At 44.7% G+C, this 13,664-nt stretch overlaps 1 protein-coding gene across 2 annotated transcripts in view; it reads right to left on the bottom strand.

The window, feature by feature from the left end:
* RBM6 (RNA binding motif protein 6) overlaps positions 1-13,220 on the bottom strand; it is a 109,264-nt gene extending 96,044 nt beyond the window's left edge. The window contains exons 1-2 of one of the 2 annotated variants that reach the window (XM_067561276.1): positions 13,123-13,220; positions 1,186-1,297 (exon numbers count right to left, since the gene is read on the bottom strand). In XM_067561276.1, the coding sequence (XP_067417377.1) occupies positions 1,186-1,229 (44 nt within the window). In that variant the 5' untranslated portion in view covers positions 1,230-1,297; positions 13,123-13,220. Of the gene's footprint in view, positions 1-1,185; positions 1,478-13,122 lie in introns of those variants that run through there. The other variant, XM_067561275.1, reaches the window with a different exon arrangement.
* Positions 13,221-13,664: the final 444 nt, after the last annotated feature.

The following is a 13,664-nucleotide window of genomic DNA, read 5'->3' as shown; positions in this document are numbered from 1 at the left end:
TCACAGTAATAGAATCACTCACCCATGGACATGTGAGACGACACATTTGAACTTAGCCAATCAAATCATCTATCGATATATTGAAAGCAGTAATACAAAACAATTATTATAACTTGAATCAAGGGGGAAAAAAGAATGATGCTGATTAATTTTGAACTGGAAAAAACATACCAGTAGAGCACTATTGTGTAGAACCATCCTGAATAATACTAGTTTGAGCATAAAATAAAATCACATACAGCTACTCACATAAAAAGCATTTAAGGGGGGAATGATTTCTTGGCAATCTCTACACTTGTTACTGATTCAAACAGCAGAAGTATTCTCATTACCTCAGAACCTACTGGGGTAAATTTCTGTTGTGAGGAAGTACTCAGCAGATTCATTCTGAGGGACAGAGGCTGGACAAACAAGCAAGTTAGCAAGGATGATGAAAGAAATAAATACTAGTGATTAAACAGTGAAATAGCCTAGCTTCTGGGTCCTCTCCTTTTCTAATCGCAGTATCCTGTTATCAAAATAGGGCCTAAATGACAGCCAGCGGAATGCAAACGTTCCATTGTATAGGTTCTTCACGTTTGAGTGTAAGGACTGTTACAATGATATCCACAAGTGTCCTGCTATTGTGCATTCCACAATCTTAGCTGTAGTCCCTCAGATTTGTCTCTCAAGACTGACAAAGTAGCCGAAATATTCACTATAAATGAGCGACCTTAAAAGCCGTGAAGTTGCAGATACATTTGAAACTAAGAAAGGCACCATGGTCCAAATACGCTCCACATGACATTCTTTAAAAATTCCTTAACAGCCTATAAAGTCAAAGTTAGGTGTGTACTAACTCCTTAGCTAACAATGGCTATATTAAATTTAAGTGTATGTTCAGGCAAAGTGGCAAGGAGGAGAAGTAGAAATGCTGGAAGCAGGTACCTTTGCAGAAGAAATAACTAGCAGGAATTTACAGGAAGCTGGAACATTATGTGCAGCTGGAAAACAGGCAGTTTAAGGGACTGTGAGGAGCTCCACAGTGGCTGTATAGCTCCCTCAAAAATAAAGTTTCACAATAGCAAGATGCACAGTAAGTAATGACAAACAATAAACAGAGAAGGGAGCCCCATAACCCCTGTAACTTTCAACATTTCATGTAACAAGAGCCTTGAAATATAAACTCCAAATTCAAATGCTTACCGGAAAGGGCCAATTCTGTTGGCCGGTCGAGAGTCTCCCCACATCTTTCCCTGTCTGGTGGGCTTCCAAAAATGGATAAATTCCTTCCACAAACAATAACAGACAACAGAACCTGTGGTGGAAATAGCATGACAATAAGCCACTAGACACAGACATAAATCATCTAAAAAAAATATCACCATACCAGTTTACACACAGTTTTGCATATCTGAGATTCAGAAATATAAGCAACATGCTCAAGTGCAAGTATACAGAAATGCAACAATTAAACTCTTTCTTTTACTAAGTTGATAAGTCCCATACTATTCATCTTTTTCTTTTCTTTTTTTTCCAATCAGATTGTCAGAATGGCAGGGAATAGTAATTTAAGATTTGTTTGTCATTAACATCACACTTCTCACCTACTGTTCAGTCTACTTTACCATTCACATTCCAGTTAGAAAAGAGAAAACACTCAAGATCTACAAATCCATAGAGCTGTGGTTAAAAAAAAAAAAAAAAATCAATGTACAACATTAATTTTTTACCCAGGCACAATTTCTGGCAGAAGCTCTTGGCTGGCTATGGAAACATTTCCATTCAAATGGTCTATCATGTTTATTGTGCTACATAGACGCACTTGGATTGGAAACAAATATCCTGCTCACAATTGATTTTATGGGCACAACAACAATGCTCAGTTCTAATCAGAAAGGAATTAACAGCTCACAGGGATAGTCTGCTTTGGATCTCTTTCCAGAGGCTAAGAGAACATCTACAAGTCTAGCCCCCTCCTGTGTTTCATTCCCACTTGTAAGCGTCCTTTTTTGGTCTGATCATCAGTATAACTATGAGAAATATTCATAGTACTAGTAGAAGAAGAAAAGAGTCTGCCAAAAAAACTTTTAGGACTTTTGGAGAAGACCGGGAGAGGCCCTAATATGAGCACCATGAGCATAGATAGCATCTCCCTCATCCCCGACCACAAGACGAGTCTATAAATGCACAGCAGTCTTTTTTTGAGAAATGGACTGGCAAAAGCAAGAAGCCAAGGCCTGGAAAAGAGGAAACGTGACCTACAGAGGCTGTGTTGCAGGCTCCTGACTAATCAAAGGAGGAAGACATAGAACTCTCCAGTGTGAGCGAGGAGCGCTCCACTTTGGATGACAGAAGGGAGAAGAGTTAAAGGAAAGTGAGAGTGCACATGATAATCACTTAAAGATAGGGAAGTCAGATGGTCCTTCTGTAGAGTTATCACAAAATCTGGTGGTAGGGGGCAGAGAGTAGGTGTCCCTCATGGCTGATGACTGACAGCTGCAACGTAAGGGGAGGGCTGCACCTGATTATAGGCCTATTAATGCACAGCAGGTCAGCCTTAATAAGCATGAGATACACTGCATGTGCGGTGTTGAGAAGCAGCATGCTGTCAGCACTGTGTTGGAGGACATGTATGCTGACATACAAGCATGGCTGCTCTTCCCCAGCTTTCACAGGAAAATGCATGAAGCAGCAGGCTAGGTCAGCTGTTTCCCATTCATATCCTGCTTCACTGTTCCTCAACCAAGCAGCATGGGAGCTTCCCTGAGGGTAGTGAGCAAATGCTGACTGTTGGTTATTATATGGCTTCCATCACAATACTATTTGAGATCATCAATGATCAATCAATCAATGAATGATCATCAACATTAATGAACTTATCCTAATATCCCTGTGATGTAGGACAGTACTGCCTGCAATTTACATATAGAGAACTGAAGTGTAGAGAGATTATGTGACTGGCCCAAGAGTGCCCATACGTGACCAAGCCAGGAACTGAACCATGATCTCTGAAGGCCCAGTCTAGCACCCCGACCATAAAACCACTCCCTTTTTTCTCCTCTTTTTTGCCCCATCCACATGAACTGCACCCACTTTAGCTGGCCTTACACTGCATGTGATGTTCTCCAAGAGATTCAGATGAAGCTGATTCTCTTGCCATCAGAAGCAGAAGATGGTGACACAGCCAACCTGCATGTGCCACAGGTCGCATCAGCTCAATTAGCACTGTGTTGCCCTCCAGGCTCCACAATGCAGGGTGCTGCACAGCTCACTCAGATCCAGAAAGACAGTAGCCTTAGTTCAGTTTCTCAGCCTGGCCACTTGAAAGGACCGTGTGACATCTAGAGGCCTTTGACAAAGCCACAAGGCTTAACTAGCATTAGCTGGATCACTGCACTGAAGAAAAGTTCTGTGGTCAAGTTATACAGCCAGGAAAATGACAACATAGCTGCAGCACTGGTGAAAAACACACTGGGCAAACTCAGAGGCAACTACCACCTCAGAAACAAGAGCACTATATTGTAGCGACATATGTGAACCACAGATTTAAAATATCCTGGGTACCTTCCTTCTGCTTAAGGCAGACACCCTATTGAAAGCAAAAACTAAAACATGGACCAAATGCATTCAAGGGGGCCCCATCCTAAACTCTTGCAGCAACATCCCACTGAGACAAAAGGGCAGTAGCAGCAGCTCAGATGGGAAGACCAGATACTGTGGAGCAGTAAATTTGAACACCCCCTCTAATTTCAGTTCCTGGGGAAAACACTGATACTATCCTTAGTGCCTGAGGGAGTGGCTGCTGGTGTAGTAACCCTGACTGGGGAGAGAGCAGCTCAAGCTGGGGAAGGGGTGATTGGAAAAAGCTGAGAGAGAAGACCGAGGGAAGAATCATCTAGCTGCTGAGCTAGCAGATGAACTGGAGCTAGGGCCGTAGGTGAGGTGATTAAAAATAAAAGAACAGAAGAATAAAAGTAGGGGCTGAGAAGTGAGGAGGAGGAAAGAAGGAGAACAGGAAAGGTTTCACGTCAGGAGAAAAAGAAAAAACAGACCTGGGTATGGCAGCAGAAAGTAGAGGGAAATAAAATCTACAGATGCACAGGAGAGAGAACATGAAATGAAAGGAAATTCAACTGGTGACAAAAGTAATTAATCAAAAAAGCTGTGTTAGATGAAAACAGATCCTGACAACAGTAAAACAAGAAGCCCACCCACAAAGGACCTAACGTGTATGAACAGGGAGAATGACTGAACCACTATTGAAGGAAGGCAGTTTAAAGGTGCCTAATGGACAAGTGATGGCCCACTAGGTGAAAAAACTCGCTTGTGGATAAACCTGGTGCAACGATCCAGAGGGGTAGCCGTGTCAGTCTGTATACAGCAAAAACAACGAGAGTCCTGTAGCACTTTAAAGACTGCAGCCCACGAAAGCTTATGCCTGCAGAAATTAAATTTGTTAGTCTTTAAAGTGCTACAGGACTCTCCTTGTTTTTGGTGCAAAGAGGGACAGCAACAGGAACACAGAATCTAAGGAGCACTTCAAGCCAAAAAGAAGAAAAGAACAGGACAGCAAAAGTGGAGCTGGAGTTACACCCAAGAGAGGAAAAGTTGATTGTTCTCTTAAGTAAGACAGTATGTTGTTGAGTAATCTCTTTTGCTCTTACTAACAACAGTGCATTTGGTATGAACTGCACAGCGTAAGGAAGAGTGGCGTGCACAAGCTTGCAAAGGTGAATGTGTTGGTAACCTATATTTTATTATTATAAAGAGTATTTGGCAATGTTCTTTATTATTTATCCTCCTGGTGCAAGTTTTGGGGTTTCCCTTATAAAGTTCTAAAAAATGTAAATGATCCCTTTTGTCTTGGATTGCCACTGCTTCGCCTCACAATTAGCCTCGTCTAGCCAGGTCACTGCACTGGCAAAGACAGCAAAGAAAAACAGTACTACTTGTGACAGTCAGTTGATTTTTTCTCTTTCTAATTTTTGATGCATTGGATTATAAATGCAAAGATGAATCTTTATTTTTTGCACGCAAGCTCTGCAAATGGGTGCATTTTCCAAAGCAGGACTGTGGGCAGACAGTAGCCCTAAGGCCCTATTTACTGTGGACAGCAGCTGACACAGCGTTCCTGCCAGTATTAAAGGGATCTGAAGCTATGGCCCTGCTGGCTGCTCTCCTTCATGCCCTGCAACGCTGAGGGGTACCATCATTCACCTTGTGCCTAGGCTCAACTTCCTCATACTAAAAGGATGCTGATAACAAATGTCTTATCACCTGTAACCGCAAAGAAGTGAGCCTAGAGGCTCACAGGTCTTCTTGCCCTACCTTTCTATCACCTCCTCTAACTCCTGATGTAATCTGGACCTTCTCTTTGTTTTCTTCCTCCCCTCACCTCAATCTTCTCTCTCCTGCTACAGCACCAAATAAAATTCCACAATGGTGTCTACACTACTTTCACCCACAACTATCTTATGTTCCCAAGAAGAGTGGTATAAAAATGCCAAATCAAAATCCAGTTTCTTATTTGGAAAACTGTTTGTTTGTAAAGAAGGTTTTACACTATCTGATAGCTCTACTATAGAAGCAGCAAGAGATGGTGAAACTACTTCCCAATCCCCACCCTCCCCTGTAAACAAAAAAAGCAGTACCCTTGACTATTAATCTGCCCTGCCCATAGCACTGGATGTTGCACAGCTGTTAGATTTGGTGGAGTCCAACTGACATGAAATTGATAAACAGGCACTTGTACTCAAGTATCCGGTTTCACAAGTTTCAGTGAAATATCAGAGGTAGAACCAAGCACCACCAATCCATTCTCGTATGAGCGCCTTTATAAACAGCCCCATGTATTCCACACTTCCACAAGCACTAAAGAACGAAGTTTCAGAATCTCAGTTTTCATGTTAAAAAGCATTTCTAGCCCTTAAAGTTGTGAAGATAATCTTGAAAATGTGACTAGAGGATTACACACTTTGTTGCTTCTGTAGATTGAGCACACTGTACATACCAAGGTCCCCTATTCTCCACCACAGAGGAGTTGTGTATCCCTCACTGCACCCCATTCCTCCTTCTCCACCATTGCAAGGGCTTTGTACGCACCCCCCTCCATTTTCTGTTTGCCACATACCAGGCATGCATCCTTCATGTCCCCCTCACACCTTACCATCTCCCTCCCCATACCAGGGGTTCAGTGTGTCATTCTCCCCACGCCAAGGTCCCCATTTCCCTCCATGCCAGGGGCACTGTATGTGCCCCCAGTACCTCCTCTCTACCACCATTTTCATTTCTTTTGTTTCTGTCAGGGGAGGGGTGGGGGGGACTTTTAAGGATGTCCACATTTTTTAAAACTGTACTAGGAGAATCAGCAGAGCTGATATGGGGAAGTATATTATGCTGCAATGGCTGCCAGCAAGTGGTTCTACAGACAATTACAGAAGTGACTAAAGTAGCTGGGCCTGCTAACCAGAAGCCAGAGGCTTCGTGTGTCCCCCATTCCTTCCTTTCAGTTTTTACCAAAATCAACAGGGTTCTGCCCAATGATGCTTAAAACACTCCCTCTATGTAGTGTTGTAATTGGTCCTAGGACATTAGAGACACAAAGTGGGCAAGGTAATATGTTGTACTGAACCAATTTCTGTTGGGAGAGAGAAGTTTTCGAGCTACACAGAGCTCTTCTTCAGGGCTGGGAAAGGTACTCTGAGTGTCACAGATAAATACAATCTGGAACAGATAGTTCAGTGTAAGTAGTTAGCACATACTCTAAGGTACCATTCAAAAAGGAGGGTTAGTGGGTTACATATTTTTGTAATAAGCCATTAACAGTCCCTTAAACTTTGAAACTGATCTGATGCGTCTTCAAAATTTATCAGAGAAATGCCATCACATTGATTGTTAGACTTCACTTTGCTTGGCCAGTCAAAGCAGTGATACCCTCTTGAGTATGTACAGAGTATGAAACAATAGTTATAAGAGGTGTGAATGTTCCCATTCATCTCAATCAGAGCCCCATAGACTCTGATTCTTGGGCCTTGGCCATGGCTTTTTTTTTTTTTTTTTGGAGATGCCACAAAATTCTATATTTTCGCTTCAGAATGTCCCATTCTGCTGTAGCCAGGGGCTCATCAATGTATTCCCTGTCTCCCTGACGGCAGTAGCCTTTTGGTCTCTAGTGTTTTGCGCAAGGGCAAGTTAACTGGATTACAGTAAGAAGAGCATCCATGGCACCAGGTAGCAAGCAGTTGGGGAGCCAGAGCTGAAGTCCAGTAGGACAACCAGAACCTGGCAAGCTAGGGGACAGCCATGCTGCTGAAACCAGCCCCTCATCCTTGGCATACACAGGGAGGGAGAGGTGGTTCTGAACCAGGCAACCTGCAGGAAATCACAGGAGCCAAGGCTTGGGGAGTGGAGCCTAGCAAAAAATCCTATCCTTAAAAACATCAATGAACTTCACACCAATTAGTATTGTCACCTGTGAGCCATCGCTGTGGATGTGAAGGGGATAGGAAGGCAGGATATTACATAGTAATCAAGCAGATTAATGTTGCTGAGGAATTTAGGGTTGTTGCCTTAGCATTTAGTTTGATTATTCCACAGGGTCCTGATTTATAATGTCTTTAAAAAGAGTAGCTGTCACTCCAAGTACAATGAACATTCAGGAGGTTCCATCTGCATACAACAATTTGGGACTCTTAGTTAAACATAAAAATGATAAACACTATGTTACCTTTATTCTCTTCCCCTCCCCAAAAAGCCACACACACCCCAACTTCTTAACGGAGATGTAGGAAAGGGAACTCTTAAGGGAAGAAGGAAGGATGGATGGCCCTTTTGAGGCCCCAGGAGGGAATCACAAATGGGCCAGTGGAAAAGAGGGAGTCTGTGAATGGACTAAAAGCCACTGACTCTCCCAATGGAGGGGAGGAAAAATGGAGTGCAGGACTGATAGCAACCTGCCGGGGGCATTGCTCCTCATGTTCACTCTCCCTCCTTGCCATTACTGTAAGAATTTCCCCATGTGAACATGAACCAACCATGTGATGCAAATACAAAAAAGGGTACTATTCTGAAGTGGTGTGATGCTTCCTGGGTGTACCATGGGTTGTGAGGCACCTCGCTACCACCTGCCCTTAGCGTGAGGAAGCCTTGCCTCTGTCTGCGAAGGGTCAGCTCCCCAGCTCCACTGGCCAAGACCTGCCCTTCAGATCTCGTAGGCCCAGCTATCACTCTACAGGTTAGCAAAAGATACACCCCCCCATCCCTTGAGTCTTCCATGCATCTCCCTGGAGTGCGCAACCCTTGGTCTGCTGGACAGTAGCAGTATTTACTGATTCACTGCTTCCAAAGAAGCAATACTTCCAGCTTACCAGTTTTACCTTAGATCACTGCTCCACTTAACTCACAGCACCTGATAAACGGCCCTTTGTAGCTCTAAAGCTTGTCTCTCACCTAAGCTAATCCAATAATATATTAACTTCATCTATTACCTTGTCTCTCCTGGATTTCATCATATCAGTCCCCTTACAATCACATGTCCAGTTTGAATCTAAGAGAAGAAATTTACCAGAAGAAACAAACAGTAGTGGGTGCACTGTTTCTGAGTAAAGACAAAGGACTGGTCTGGTGTACCTTGGAGTTCAAAGAGACATACTGAAACCTTTGCCTAGGAGGTTCATCAGGTTGGCAGAGACCCTGAGGTTTTTTTGCCTTCCTCTGCAGCATGTGCATGGGTCACTTGAAGGTTTAAAGTAGTGTAAATGATGGATTCTCTGCAACTTGAAGTCTTTAAATCATGATTTGAGGACTTCAGTAACTCGGTCGGAGGTTCGGGGTCTATTACAGGAGCGGGTGGGTGAGATTCTGTGGCCTGAAATGTGCAGGAGGTCAGACTAGATGATCATGATGGCCTCCTCTGACCTTAAAGTCTATGAGGCAAATTGACAGCATACGTGTCTCATGAAAAAAGGGTCACACCCAGACTGGCTGCAAAGCGCTGTTAGGATTTTGGATGAGCAATTCTCTATTAGACATGAGATTATTTTGTTCATTAAGTCTCGGCTGTAGAATGTATATTTTGATTTTATTTTACATGTAACCTTTTGAATACTTCTATTCACCCTTACTTGAATCTCTGTTTTGTTAAATAAACATATCCTTGATTTCATTATAAACAGAGCTAAGTGCTGTGAGTTAAGTGGAGCGGTGATCTAATGTAAAAATCCTTGGAAGCAGTGAATGAGTAAATACTGCAAGCGTCCAGCAGACCAGGGATTGGACACTCCAGGGAGATGCACCCATGGCCGGTGGAGTTAGGGAGCTGACCCCTGGCAGACAGAAACATGGTTTCCGCACATTAAAGGCAGGTGGTAGCAAGATGCCTCACAACTCTGGGTACTCCCTGGAAAGGTCACAACACCTCTGAATGACATTAGCCTTTTTTGTAATTGCATCACTTGGATGGCTCATGTTCATTTTGTGATTCACTATTGCCCTCTCACCCCCTCCTCCTTTTCTGCAGTAGTACTACCCCAGTTATTTGTAGTTGTGCGTTTGATGTTTTTTCCTCCAAGTGTACTACTTTGCTAGTCTTTATTGAATTTCATCTTGTTGATTTGAGACAAATTCTCCAATTTGTCATGGTCCATCTGAATTCTAATCCTGTCCTCCAAAGTGCTTGCAACTCCTCCCACCTTGGTGTCATCAGCAAATGTTATAAGCCTACTCTCCACTCCATTATCCCAGTCATTCACGAAAATATTGAATAGTATCAAACCAAGGGCAGACCGCTGCAAAATCCTACTAAATTCATCCTCCCAGTCTGACAACGAACCATTGGCAACTGTCCTTTCAGTAGGGTCTTTCAACCTGTTGTGCACCCACCCAGCTTATAATAATTTCATCTAGATCACATTCCCCTAGAACATAATGAGGTTTTGTGTAACAAACCTTATTAAAAAACAAGATATACCACAACAATGGCTTCCCCCCATCCACTAGGCCAGTTACTCTGTCAAAGAAGGAAGTTAAATCTTGTCAAAAACAGATTGGTTCAACATATCTTATTACCCTCTAGATGCTCACAAAATGATTGATAGATAATTTGCTCCAGACTTACTGGATAGCTCTGCTTTCTACCTATATGATACCTCATACAAGTCCACTCAGCCCTACTGCTTGTTCAATCAATCGCTAAGACAAACAGATTTGTTTACATTTATGGGAGATAATGCTGCCCGCTTATTTATAACATCACCTGAAAGTGATAACAGGCATTCACATGGCACTCTTGCTGCCAGCGTTCCAAGGTATTTACATGCCAGATATGCTAAACTCATATGCCCCTTCATGCTTTGACTTGTTGGCTCTAAAGTTTTACATTGTTTTGTTTTTGAGTGCAGTTATGTAAAAAATAATACATCTACATTTGTAAGATGCAGTTGCACTTTCATTATAAATAGATTGCACTACAGTACTTGTATGAGGTGAACTGAAAAATACTATTTCTGTTTATCTTTTTTACAAATATTTGTAATAAAATATTTGCAATATAAAGTGAGCACTGTGCACTTTGTATTCTGTGTTGTAATTGAAATAAATATATTTTAAAATGTAGAAAAACATCAAAAACATTTATAACAAACAATAATAGTATGCCAATTTAAATGTAACCATGCGATCAAAACTGCGATTAATGGCAACTAACGAAAAGCTAGAAATCAGCCTTCACCATCCTCCAACATGGGGCAGAAGCTATACCATCCACATATTACACTCCATTTATGGTCCCCATTTAGAAAATTACTTTGGGCTAAATACCCCACTTTATCCCATTTACTGTCCCAATAGTGCTCAGAGATGATGCTCTCATAATAAGCAACCAGATGTTTTTCCGCAGCCCACCCTTTGTCCAATTTTTTATTTAAAAACAGCAAGCTCTTGGGGATAGAGATTGTCTCTGCATATACATGTCTGTACAGTACCTGGCACAATGGAGCCCTGTTCTTGATCAGGGCCTTGGGATATTACCATAACACAAATGATAAAAACCTTAACTATAGACATCACTTCTGCTCCACCAAAAAGAGTAATAGTCTGACTTGACTATACAGGCCACAGAGCCCAATACAACCTCACAAGACCAGACAGAGATCTCCTTGTACCGTTGACAGAATAAGAGTGTGACTGCAGGTTACACAGCTGTACAGAACAACAGATTTAATTCACATACAAACAAGATGCATGTTTTATTAAACTATTAGCTAGGTTCTTCCAGTAGTAAGGGAAGAAGTATAAAGATTGGTTTGAAATTCTGAGAGAAGTTTCTGAACCAGGTTTTTTCCAAACTACAACCTAGTTTCCTCATTTTCAAATGTCTGTTATACCACCACATTCCAATAAGGTTTTAAATACATATTGTCTGCAAAAAAGCTACATTAAGAGAACGTTACAGCTGCAGTTAGTCACTCAAGAGTCAAAAAATGCAGAATTTACGGATGTACACAGAAGTGTACATAGTGCATATGCATCACGTTGCAGTTTATTCCTGGAGCTACAGAATTAGACTCTCATTCCTCCCCCATATAGAGGATATGCAACTATTGACAATAGGTTTGTACCAACAGCCAATGTCAAATTATGCATTAAATAAACTATTTATTTACTGCTACATTCAGCATCACTCAGGAGAGAAAATATCAGAGTCTTTCAGTCCCAATTCTTTCAGCCCATTAGTTGGCCACCGGAGAGTGCAATTACCTGATCTGTGTACATAATTGCATCGTGTGTCCAAGTTTTTAAAGCAATTGCACATCGAAATTATTTGACCTCATAGGTATTAAAAGTAGACAAGGCTGCTCAGCACATCTACAGGCCATTGTAATGCTGTCTTAACCTAAAACTTAGGTCACATTCAAAAGCCTTTTTTCACACCCATAAAATCCAGAATGAAAACTTAGTTCTGCGGTATTAATCTATTATGGAAGCATATCAAGCAAACTGGAAGCGTAACGATCCAAGACTATGGTTGCATGCCGTTTCAGAAATAATACACAAGTTTTCATATAATCTAAGATACAACCATTACACCTGTATTACCAAGTATTATAAATATGCACATCAGACTGCAGAAACACCCATATTAGAGGATAGCGATTAAATCTTAACAATGCACATGCACAACGGGGAAGCACATTCCAATATGCCTGGCAACAGACACTATGAGCCACCAGGGCCACAATCGAGCCTCACTGCAAGCCCTTTCCCTACTAATACACCCTAAGGTTTTCTTCACTCAACCCTGACAGCCACATAAGGAACTTTAAAAATGATCTGTGCTGTCGACAGGTCCAACACCTCCAGGGCTATGAACTCCCAGAACTGAAACATTCTCAGCTCCATAGCAATTCACCACACAGCTCCCTGGCTGGGAACCGCACACAGGGCAGGGACCCCTTTCAGCCCACCGGAAACCCTGTCATCATCCCACCTCCCCCCAAAGCAGCTGGGATCCCCGATGGCCAGCTGCCTGCCCCCAAATGACGCCTCCCTAGCCAGGATCCTACAGGACCAAACTCCCTGAAGCTGGGCACCCTAATGGCCGACCCCTCAATTCCCACCGTCGCCCAGCCCAGGATCCTGAATCTCACCCCGTCCTCCCCCCAGATTTCCCACCGGCAGACAGGTAGGAAACTCCCCTGAACGAACTGCCCCAGCCCCAGCCAGACCTCCTCAGACAAGAGCCCCTCTCCACGGCCCATCCCCCAGGAGGGGAGCCCTCACCAAGGCACAAGATGCGTATCCTCTCTCCACCCCACTGTGACCCCCAGGGCCCCTGCTCCCCCCACATGCCCAGCGACCCCCGCCTGAAAACCCACATGCCCCCCCCCCGCACAAACTCCCCCCCCCGGGAACCAGCCTCCCCCCCAACACCCCGCCCGGCCCGGCCTGCGCTCCGCGTGCCCTCATCCTGCCGCCGGGCGAGCGCGGCCTGGCCTGGCCTGGCGCCGGGCCCGGGCGCGGCGGCCTGCGCGGGGAGCCGGGAGGGGAGCGGCCCCGCCCGCCCCCGCCTGCCTGGCGGGGGGAACGGAAGGGTCCCGCGGCTCCCGGCCCCGCCGCCCTCGCAACCCCCCGGCGCCCGCTCACCTCAGCCACGGACGGAACCGCCGCCCCGGGCCCGCTCGCTCGCTGCAGCGCCGAGAGGAAACCGGAACTTCCGGGGCGGTGCCGCCCCGCTGCACCCTGGGACATAGAGAGGGACGAGTCCGGCCGGGCGCGCCGCCGCACTACCACTCCCGGCATGCACTGCGCAGCCGCCCGCCGGCTCGGGCGGGGTCCAGGCCGCTCTGAGAGAGGCCCGGGTAGCGGACTACCGTTCCCAGGGTGCTTTGCGGGACACGCTGGGACTCCCGCGTCGGCGAGTCGGGGGCATGCTGGGGGATGTAGTTCTGCGGGGAGGTTTCTTGGCAGCCCTTCCCTGGTAGGGGTAGGGGGAGTTGACAAGGCGGTGCCGTGGGCTCCTGCCTGGATCAGGCGCTGTACACGGTGCCTACAGGACCGAAGAAGCCGTGGGCAGCGCTGGGGGTGGGAAGGAGACCAGGGAACCTACAAGAGGGGCAGAGACTGAGTAGACCAACACTGCTGCTCACAGGGTCTCTGGGGTGGAAGCTGGGTGAGTGGGGGGCCGC

This window comes from Emydura macquarii, unplaced genomic scaffold (genome assembly GCF_026122565.2).
Source record: "Emydura macquarii macquarii isolate MOO-44397 ecotype Brisbane River unplaced genomic scaffold, CSIRO-AGI_Emac_v2 contig_2369, whole genome shotgun sequence".
Taxonomy (NCBI): Eukaryota; Metazoa; Chordata; order Testudines; family Chelidae; genus Emydura; species Emydura macquarii.
The sequence above is the reverse complement of the archived record's forward strand: the minus strand, read 5'-3'. Positions and strand labels throughout refer to the sequence as shown.